General features: G+C 36.7%; 1 protein-coding gene across 4 annotated transcripts; it reads left to right on the forward strand.

Moving 5' to 3' along the window:
• Positions 1-1648: 1648 nt before the first annotated feature.
• LOC114293005 (MDIS1-interacting receptor like kinase 2) lies at positions 1649-9610 on the forward strand. 4 transcript variants are annotated; one of them, XM_082878714.1, is made up of 6 exons: positions 1659-1764; positions 1905-1932; positions 2189-2275; positions 7639-8271; positions 8484-8903; positions 9262-9610. In XM_082878714.1, the coding sequence occupies exons 1-5, from the start codon at positions 1729-1731 to the stop codon at positions 8879-8881; spliced, it is 1182 nt and encodes a 393-aa protein (XP_082734840.1). In that variant the 5' UTR covers positions 1659-1728; the 3' UTR covers positions 8882-8903; positions 9262-9610. The 4 variants fall into 4 exon arrangements, with proteins under 4 accessions (XP_082734838.1, XP_082734840.1, XP_082734839.1 ...); XM_082878712.1 differs by lacking the exon at positions 9262-9610 and having other exon boundaries at positions 1649-1764; positions 7612-8271; positions 8484-9042; XM_082878713.1 differs by lacking the exon at positions 9262-9610 and having other exon boundaries at positions 8484-9042.
• Positions 9611-9870: the final 260 nt, after the last annotated feature.

The following is a 9870-nucleotide window of genomic DNA, read 5'->3' on the forward strand; positions in this document are numbered from 1 at the left end:
AAAATAAGAAAAAATTGTATTCATAAAAACACTTAACAAATCTCATCTGTAATGAATTCATGACTAGAGTCTACTAATAATATAGTACTTGCATTATTGCAATGAGTATAAGTATAATCCTTCCAAACAAAAAAAGTAAAAAAAAAAATGAAACTGAAAATATACGGTAATGAGTAACTGAACAAATTTAAAAAATTCGACCTTAGGTTGTCGGAAATGTATATTTTATTTGGCAATTGGTTACTAGACTTATATTTTTTGTTCGACAATGTGATGCCAGACTATTTTATTTTGTTTGATTTCGAAACACCGAATAAAAGTCGAAGAACAGTCTAGAAAAACGAAACAAAAACCTACCAAACAAATAAAAAAGCTCACAATTTCACTTTTTTGATGGTTCTTCACCACCGTTTCTTCATCCATTGCTTTCTTTGATGATCAAAACACTACGATTCTCACTTTTTGAAAAGAGACGTGTAAGAGAAAAGCAAAATTTAGAAATGAAAAAAAAGAGTAAGGATTGAATACTAAGGGGGTGTAAGGAGATAATAAAATATATTTAATTTGAGTGTTTTGTCCTTAAAAGTAATTTCACACATGGATAAAATTGGAAAAAAAAAGAAGCTCATATGGAGGGTGTAAAGAGGTAAAGCAGTGGTGTAAGTAGAATTACTCTTTAAATTTAAGGAAAATTTATTGGAAAGTCTTATTTTCGGAACTTTTGTACCATTTTGTCCTACGTTTTAAATGGTTGATTGATGAGTTCTTATTGGGTGTAGTGTGTGACCAGTGAGTCTTTTTTCAAACATGAATGGATATTGGTTAGAAAGACATACCCTCTTTTAATTAATTGGGAAAGTTTTTTTTTTTTTTGGAATATGTGATAGGTATGGTGTAATACTCAAATGTGACAGGTATTAATGTGACACTCCAACAGTGAGACACTTAAAAAAAATTAAAAACTTTTTAGTATACTTTTCCCAAATGTGACAACGTGATAAATATGATGTGACAGTAAAAAAAACATAAAAACTTCTCAGTATATTTTCTTTCAAATGTGATAATGTGACAAGTATATTTTAACACAATATACGCCTGGATAATGTTAGAGATCCCAAATAATTTACTAAATATTTTATCAAATATATTAGATGAGTGTAACACCTACGCATATAAATTTATATAAATCTCATATTCATGTAAAAAATTTAAGGGCCTGGCTTTGGTCCAGTCCACCATCGACTGGACCGTGCTATTGGGTTCACAGAGGCCCACCACGGGTCCCGTTTTGAAAATCTAAACCGTTCAATGTGTAGAACTCGTCGAGTATTATATGTCTATGAAAAATCACGTTGATCGGATATCGGTAGCTATGTGATCAAAATAATTTTTTATCAACCGTTAATTTATTCACCGTCCATTTTTTTTTGTACAAAACTGATTTGATCACATAGCTATCGATATCCGATCAATGTGATTTTTCATAGGCATATAGTACTCGACGAGTTCTACACATTGAACGGTTTATATTTTCAAAACCGGACCCATGGTGGACCCCCACAAACCCAACAATACGATCCAATTCTATGACAGACTGGACGAAAGCAAACCCAAAATTTAAGAGATCATTTGAGATTCATTATTTTCTATATACGCCCTATAGATTCGTAGTTTTAAACCTGTGTTTTTTTTGGCATTTTCATCGAACTTCCCTCGTATGTAATCAAAATGGCCAACGGCAATTTGCCTCGAAGGATTATCAAGGTCCTTTCCCCTCTCTCTCTCTCTCTCTCTCTCTCTCTCAATTTTCTAGATGTATGCACTTACCTATATATGTATATGCACACATGATTCAATTTCTAGATTTGACTTTTGCTTATTTGCCTCTGCGTGCGATTGAATAGGAAACGCAGCGGCTTCTCAGTGAACCAGGTATTCCTCTCTCTCTCTCTCTCTCTCTCTCTCTCTCTCACACACACACACACACACACACATCTGTGCTTGAATTGTTAGACTTTGCTATTGTGGCAGCAGTTAAACTGTTCAAGTTATGCTTCCTTTTATGGGTAATGGAAGGACAATGAGAGATTCTAGTAATTTTTGTATTTAGGATTTAGAAATGTAAAGTGCAAATTCTTCTCTAGTAATAATAATTTTATTGTATACCGTTTGTAAAATGTAAATGCAGCTCCAGGAATCAGCGCTTCACCTTCAGAAGATAACATGCGATATTTCAATGTGATGATACTTGGTCCAACACAATCTCCATACGAAGGTAATTCTTAGACCGGAATGCTTTATGCATCTGCCACCTTATATATATATATAATTAATTAATTGATAAGAAATTCTTCTACGTAAATTAGAACTTTGTTTGATAACCCACTTTTTGGTGCTAATGAAATTTGGATTTTGTCTGCATATTCGCGGATGGAATTATAAGCTTTCCTGTGATTGTACATATCCCACAACCTGTTTGCTATTAGTGGTTGCCTCAAGAAATAAAAAAATTATTGGGTAAATTACATTGGCCTCTCTTAAGATTTGATGACTTTTCAAATAACTTCATAATTTTGACAAAATTACATTGTATTCACCTAAATTTTAATTTGTATGATAGATTGTCCAATTCTGTTAATAAGCCGTCAATAATGTAACGATTTGAGCTTATGTCGTGCTATCCTCCATAACTCAAATACATATCATATGCATATATGTGTAACTCACATGCATACATATCCCACTTATACATACATATATAACTCCCCCTCTTGGAAGTCATAGCAAACCATAACGTTTTTTTCCCAACAAATTTATCAAGATAAAGAGAAAGCAAGGGGCAACCCGATTGGTTGTGTTTATGCAGTACTGGGGTCTTTGTGGTGATAGAAGGAGAGAGAGAAGGTAGGGGTGGTGATATGCAGTGGTGGATTGCAACCACAAGTCCCAGAGAAATAGATTTAGGGAAATGGTGGGAGGAAAGGAGAGAGGAATAAAAATGGGGCTAGGTGGTCGTGGGACAAATGGCGATGGCGATGGCAGTTGAGTTTGCAGATTGTGACTCTTTCTCTCTCTATATCTCTTTTTCAATATCTCTCTTATTGTGAGGAGTGTTGTTCATGGTGAGGAGTTGGTGTGCCGAGAGCCTCACTTGTCTTCTTGGTGGATGAGGTAGTGGGTTGCCCTTGAAGCATGAGACTTTGATCGTGGGTTCCCTACAAGAGGAATTGATATTGTACTCGAGATGAGTCAAAGCTTGAGACTTTGGTTGTTGTATGCTTTGGTAACAAATATTGTTTCTTAAGAAAAGTTGGGGGTTGTGTCAAGTATGATGAATAAAAAATAAAATAAAATACAATGTGTTAGGTGGCTATACAGAAAGTTGAGAGGGTCAAATTTGTTATTGAAAAGGCTAAACAAGACAAATGAAGTGGAGTGCCCAAGTGATATAGAAGTTTTTTTAGATAACTCGGTATTCAGTCCAATAGACCGACTAATCTGGAGACCAATCCCGCCCATCCACTAGTGGGGGTCCCAATTAAAGCTGAGGCAAAATCCTGTACGGCCCCAAGAAATTGTTTGCACCTAGGAGGTTTTGAACTTGAGACCTTGGAGGGAGCATACCTCCAAGCCCTAGGCCTTGACCACCATGTCAACTCCTTGGGGTTAGGTGATGAAAGTTATGTTAAACAAAAAGTGGTGATACAGAAGTGAGCTTAGCTGCACGAAGATAGGGCGGGGAAGTGAGACCATATAGAAGTTTCTAAGATTGGGAATGTCTATGAAAGCGTGTATATATTTCTGTGGGGGCCGAGCTTCATTTAGGTAATGAGGCCCATTAGAGAATGGGGCCGAATACAACTCGGACCTGTCCAGAAGGCCATGCAGCAAAGTATACAAATCGGCCATGAGAAGAGCCGACTGGAAGCCAAACAATGGGCCTGATGTAGGCCCAACCATAGGCCCATAAGCAGTATAAAAGGAGGAGCCTTGATCATGGACAAATATGTGAAAAATAGCAGATAACTTATGGAAAAATAAAACACAAGGACTAAAGGTACTAACTAGCTCGTTGGAGGGCTAATTCTGGCACCCCCGTTTGGAGCATTTGTTCCTCTTTCAGATATCATTTCGAGGATCAGGAAGGTCTGTTTGGATCAAAGAGCATTCCCAAACCCCTTTTACCACAATTGGCGCCGTCTGTGGAAAAACTCAAGTGCATTCATGGCAGACATAACAGATGATCATTCGTTCGTTGCTAACGATGGTACACCAAGCGATGATGGTACACCAAGAACTATGTTTGGTCCGGAGAATATCCCAGCACGAAAGGCCCTGAAGTTCGACCCAGTGGCTCAAACCTCCCCTTCAACCTCAATGCAGGAAACCATGTAGACAATTATGGATCAAGCAAAACAGAACGAACAACGTCTAGAAGATATGGTGGCTGGCAATGAACGTTTACGTAAGGAATTGGCCCTCGAGTTAGCCAAATCCCAACAAATTGAACCACATTATGACCAGGGTCGGTCACCACAGAAGAAGAAGGATGATTAACGGCATCGGCACCGGAAACATGATAGTAGTAGTGCTTCCGACTCATCGTCTTAGGAACTTAGGAAGAAAGGGCAAGTTGACATGTCTAGCGCATTTGAGGGAAGTCCGTATGTTCGACATAGGCGAGGAAAAGGAATAGTTCAGATGAAGAGGATAAACACGATCATTTCGTAGACGCATTGCAAGGGCTGCATTGCCTAAAAAATTTAAAGTGCCAACATTCACCCTGTATGACGGTAAATCTGACCCTACGGATCACATTCGTCATTACAAACAAGCGATGACATTGCATGCTGATGATGAAGCACTCATGTGTCGAATGTTTCCGAGCAGCCTGGGACCATTGGCCGTCAGATGGTATTATAAATTGCAGCCGGCCTCAATTAAAAGTTTTCATCAGCTCCAAAAATCCTTTAGGTAAGATTCATCACCAGCGAGGTCCAGCCTAAGCAAGCCAACTCTCTCTGGGCAATACAAATGAAACCAGAAGAGACCCGCCATGAATATTCGGCGCGTTACTGGGAATGTTTCAACTTGGTGGACGACGCCTGCAACTATTCCATGGCTATCACCGCATTTAAAATGGGATTACACCCTGACAGTCCTCTCAGAAGCTCGCTGACCAGACAGCCTCCCAAAAACAGTGTGGGCGTTAATGAAGAAGGTTGAGGAGTAGTGCAATGTGGAAGACGATGCCCTTCGTGTCAAGGCCAGACAAAAAGTCCTTAAGTCGGCACCATCTTGTCTGGTTCAGCCGATAAGAGCCGTACCACCAAGGAGCCCTAAATCGCGGGGCCAGGCAAAACAAGACAATCGGCGAGATTCGTGCAGGCCAAGCAAACAATCTTCGCGCCATTCGAACAAACAATATTAGGTAGAAAGCAGGAGCCCCAGACGTTCGAACAAGAAGTATACGGAATTGGTAGAGCCGATCAGCAAGATCCTACCCAAAATCCAGCATCTGCCATTCTTTAAGTGGCCTTCCAAGATGATTACACAATCTTAAATATCTCAATCCAAGCGTGTTGTTGATAATACCTCATCAAGTGATCCCAGTGTCTCGCCTCCAAAGTGATTCACCTTGCACCCTCTTGAATTTATTTTTGTGTATATTTTTCTGCAGCCCTTAAAAATTCTGATGGCTAATTTTTGTATCAAATACATCTGATACATATACACAACACATGATAGAGTTTGCATGTAGGTGGGATCCTTAGGGATCTCTATTTTTTAGTTATGGGGATAAATAAAAGATGTATCTTTTATCTTAAATATATAGGATACGACTTATCCATTTTTTCATTAATTATCTTTTAAATAGATAATATAGAACTTCCACTAATTGCAATAATGTTCATCAACATATTACAATTAAACCCCTAAAAGTAGAGAATTACAAGTGAGGTCCTTTTTTACAATTAATCACAAATTTCCTTCCACCAAACTATATTCCACATGACCTACTAGGTATGGACAAATTTATCACTATCAAAAAACCCCAACCCATGTAACCGAATTCTAAAATTTTCCTTATTCTAAGTGGACCCCAAAAGCATTTTTCAAAAATAGTATTTTTTGTAATTATATATGTATAAAAATATTTTTATGAAAAAGTTACTGGCCGGTTTTCTTTTGGTCCAACGTTAATAGGAAAAAATGCTTGAATATACTTTTTCACGTTGAGAATGGTGGATTCTATGTTAAGCCTCTATATAAATCAATTACCACTCACATAACCCAACATGTCTGTGTATAGCCTTTTGGTTCGGCGTCACCGATTGACAATATCAAAGTTAAATGAATAGTTAATTAATTTATACAAGACTCTCAGGTCAAAGGAAAATAAGTGGATTGTAATAGAACTACCTTTTAAACTGACAGTGATCATTCCATAGGTGTTCTCAAAGCCGATTCTGTTCAGTGCATGTATTTATTGCATAACACTCACCTATTTGCCTTAGGCCACTACCTCAATGATGGAGTTAATCATTCTATCATATAGCAGTAAAACAGATATAGGCCATAGTAGAATATTAATTGGGTTTATAAGGCATTGAAAAATCATAACTCCCAGCTTTTGGTTCATTAACCATTTTTGATGATGGATTACTTGCATTGAGTGCAAACAACAACAATCTCATAGGTCCCATCCCAAAAAGTTTGAAAAATTCCACAGCTTATACAGAGTTAGGCTTGATGGAAACCAATTTTCAGGAAATATATCAGAAGATTTTGGCTTGTACCCAAACTTGATTTACATTGATTTGAGTCATAAGAATTTCTACGGCAAGCTATCTCAAAAATGGGGAAGCGTCATAATTTAACTAGCCTCAAAATGTCTAACAATAATATTTCTGGTGAGATACCGCTTGAATTGGTCAAGGCAGCTCAGCTACAGAAACTTGACCTCTCTTCAAATTATCTACTTGGAGAGATACCAACAAAATTGGGTAGGTTGGCTTCTTTGTTTGACCTTAAGCTGAATGATAACAAACTCTCGGGTAACATTCCTCAAGTGTTTGGCAAGCTTTCCAATTTGGAGAATCTTAACTTGGCAGCAAATAATCTAAGTGGTCCGATCCCTATAGAACTGTGGGAATGCTTGAAACTATTAAGCTTGAATTTGAGCAACAACAGAATTGGGAAAAACATTCCTTTAGAGATAGGCCATTTACAAGGCCTTCAAAGTCTTGATCTTGGTTACAATTTGCTAATAGGTAAGACACCACAACAGATTGGTGAATTACAAAGCTTACATTGAATCTCTCCCATGATGAGCTCACTGGTTCCATTCCATTATCTTTTGATAATATGTTAAGTTTGACATCGGTAGATGTATCTTTCAATCAGTTGAAGGGTCATATTCCTAACATGAAAGCTTTCCTAGAGGCTCCATTTGAGGCACTAAGAGGTAATACAGGTTTATGTGATAATGCTACTGGTTTGAAGACTTGCTAAAATGAACAATGAGATTGGTTAAAAAAGGACAAACAAAGTTGTGTTGCTAGTTGTCCTTATTTTTGGATTTTTATTGCTTTTGCTAATGGTTCTCAGAAATTTTTATGGTTTTTCATAAGAAAGTGAGGAACACAACAGATGAACCAAGACAAGTACATAATCAAAATTTGTTTGCAATTTGGAGCTATGATGGGAAAATGGTGTATGAAAACATCATTGAAGCGACTGAGAACTTCAGTACCAAACATTGTGTTGGGGAGGGAGGATGTGGTACTGTTTATAGAGCTGACCTTCCAAGTGGTCAGGTAGTTGCTGTGAAGAAACTTCACGAATCACTCGATGGTGACTTGACTAATCTACAAAGCTTTATGAGTGAGATCCGTGCATTAATAGAGATTCGCCATCAAAACATCGTAAAACTTTGTGGTTATTGTTCACACCCGAGGCACTCGTTTTTGGTTTATGAGTTCTTGGAAGGGGGAAGCTCAGGAAATATGTTGAGCACAAAGGATCAAGTATTACAATTTGATTGGATTAACAGAGTGAATGTTGCCAAAGGTGTGGCAAATGCCCTGTCTTATATGAACCACAATTGTTCACCTCCAATCATCCATCGAGACATATCAAGCAAGAATGTCTTGCTTGATTTAGAGTATGTGGCTCACATCTCAGATTTCGGCACAGCTAAATTTTTGAAGCTTGACTCATCCAATTGGACTTCATTTGCATGGACCTATGGGTACGCTGCTGCTCCTGGTATGTACTTTTCTGTTGTAGTGATTTTATCTCCAAGTCATCCATATAATGTCCATTTTAGTTCATCAATCTTTGTGTATTAAGAGTTTTTTATTTGACTCGATTTAAAAAGGCTATCGAACTTCTAATTGCTATCTGGATGTGGAACAATTTTTTTTTATATATTTTTTAATTACTATTTTCTTCTGTTGGTCATTTGTTTGATTTGGTAGAACTTGCTTATATAATGGAAGTGAATAAGAGGTGCAATGTATATAGTTTTGGGATGCACACACTGGAATTGATTACGGGGAAGCATCTGGGTGATCTAATCTCCTCTTTGTCATCGTTGTCATCCTTCTCCTCATCAACATCAACTGTGCATGGGATATTATTGAAGGATGTGTTGGATCAACGTCTCTTACCTCCTAAGAATCAAGTGGCAGAGCAAGTAGTTATGGTTGTGAAACTATCATTTGCATGTTTACAAACCAATCCATTGTCTCGGCCAAGCATGAGACAAGTTGCCATGAAGCTATCAGATGATCATATAACCATGAAGATATCAGATGATCAAAGTCCACCTTTGCGAAATCAATTTCACATGATAACTTTAGGACAACTCTTTTGATATCGCCCGCTTGACCTCTTGAGTATTTGCCATCTATCCTTAGACTATATGCTATTCTTGTTTTTCATTTTCGACATTTTCTAGTCTATTTTTCTGCTCTTTTTCACTACTAGCATTTTAAAAAAATTCAAATAACTAATTTAAAATATCTATAAGCACAACCCAATAGTTGGAAGCATTTTAAATGAATGGTTCCAATAAAAAATTTCTTCTTCTCTATCTTGGTTTCATTCAACATTTGAGTGGCTTGGAAGATTTAAAAATTTATAAGTTTTAAATTCCACATTAGCCTTTTTCTACTCTCATTCTATATTCAAAACTTGCTTGCTCTATTCTTAGCCAGTTGTGTGCTAATTTATTTATTTATTTATTTTTTACAGAGTAATTTGGAGATTCCTGTACTGTTGTACAATGCTTCAAAGAAAGAGAAATTCACAAGGATGAAGTTTGGATACCAAAGAAAAGTTAAAAGTGTGTCATGGAAACCAGAGCATAAGGCGACATGTTGATTTAGCAACTTGTTTGCCAACTTTTTTGAACAAATAAGAAGAAATTGAAAAGAAAAATGAACAGCAAAGATTTAGATTAGGATTTTTTGTAATAATTTTTTGAGTAATAATCTTACAATGATGTTTTAAACCTCAAAATATAATCATTATTGTAAAATTATTGTACTAAATATCCTTTCAGAGAATCATAATGATATAGATTTATACGGTTGGGTATAAATGGATTTCTTGAGCTTTCTCTTTTGATGGACCTTTTTTTTAATGGAAAAAGTGTGGAATGCAGGCGAAATATAATATTTCACTCACATTTTATCTGTCATTTATTTTTTATTTTCTAAATCTCTTCTTAAATTCATGAATTAAATACAACCTTATGCTCTATTTGGTTTAAGGATTTAGTGAGAGATTTGGAATTGAAAATGGAAACGGTAGATAAAATGTGAATGAAATAAAACTATATTTTACACACATTTTATACAC

This window comes from Camellia sinensis, chromosome 7, assembly GCF_055761805.1.
Source record: "Camellia sinensis isolate YWXY chromosome 7, ASM5576180v1, whole genome shotgun sequence".
NCBI classification, from domain to species: domain Eukaryota; kingdom Viridiplantae; phylum Streptophyta; class Magnoliopsida; order Ericales; family Theaceae; genus Camellia; species Camellia sinensis.

Bases quoted from the DNA above. Each gene is read 5' to 3' on its own strand.
- LOC114293005 (XM_082878712.1), top strand. From the start codon at position 1,729: ATGGCCAACGGCAATTTGCCTCGAAGGATTATCAAG. The intron at 2,276-7,611 runs GTAATTCTTAGA...AATGGTTCTCAG, and splicing joins AACACAATCTCCATACGAAG to AAATTTTTATGGTTTTTCAT. The intron at 8,272-8,483 runs GTATGTACTTTT...TTGATTTGGTAG, and splicing joins TGGGTACGCTGCTGCTCCTG to AACTTGCTTATATAATGGAA.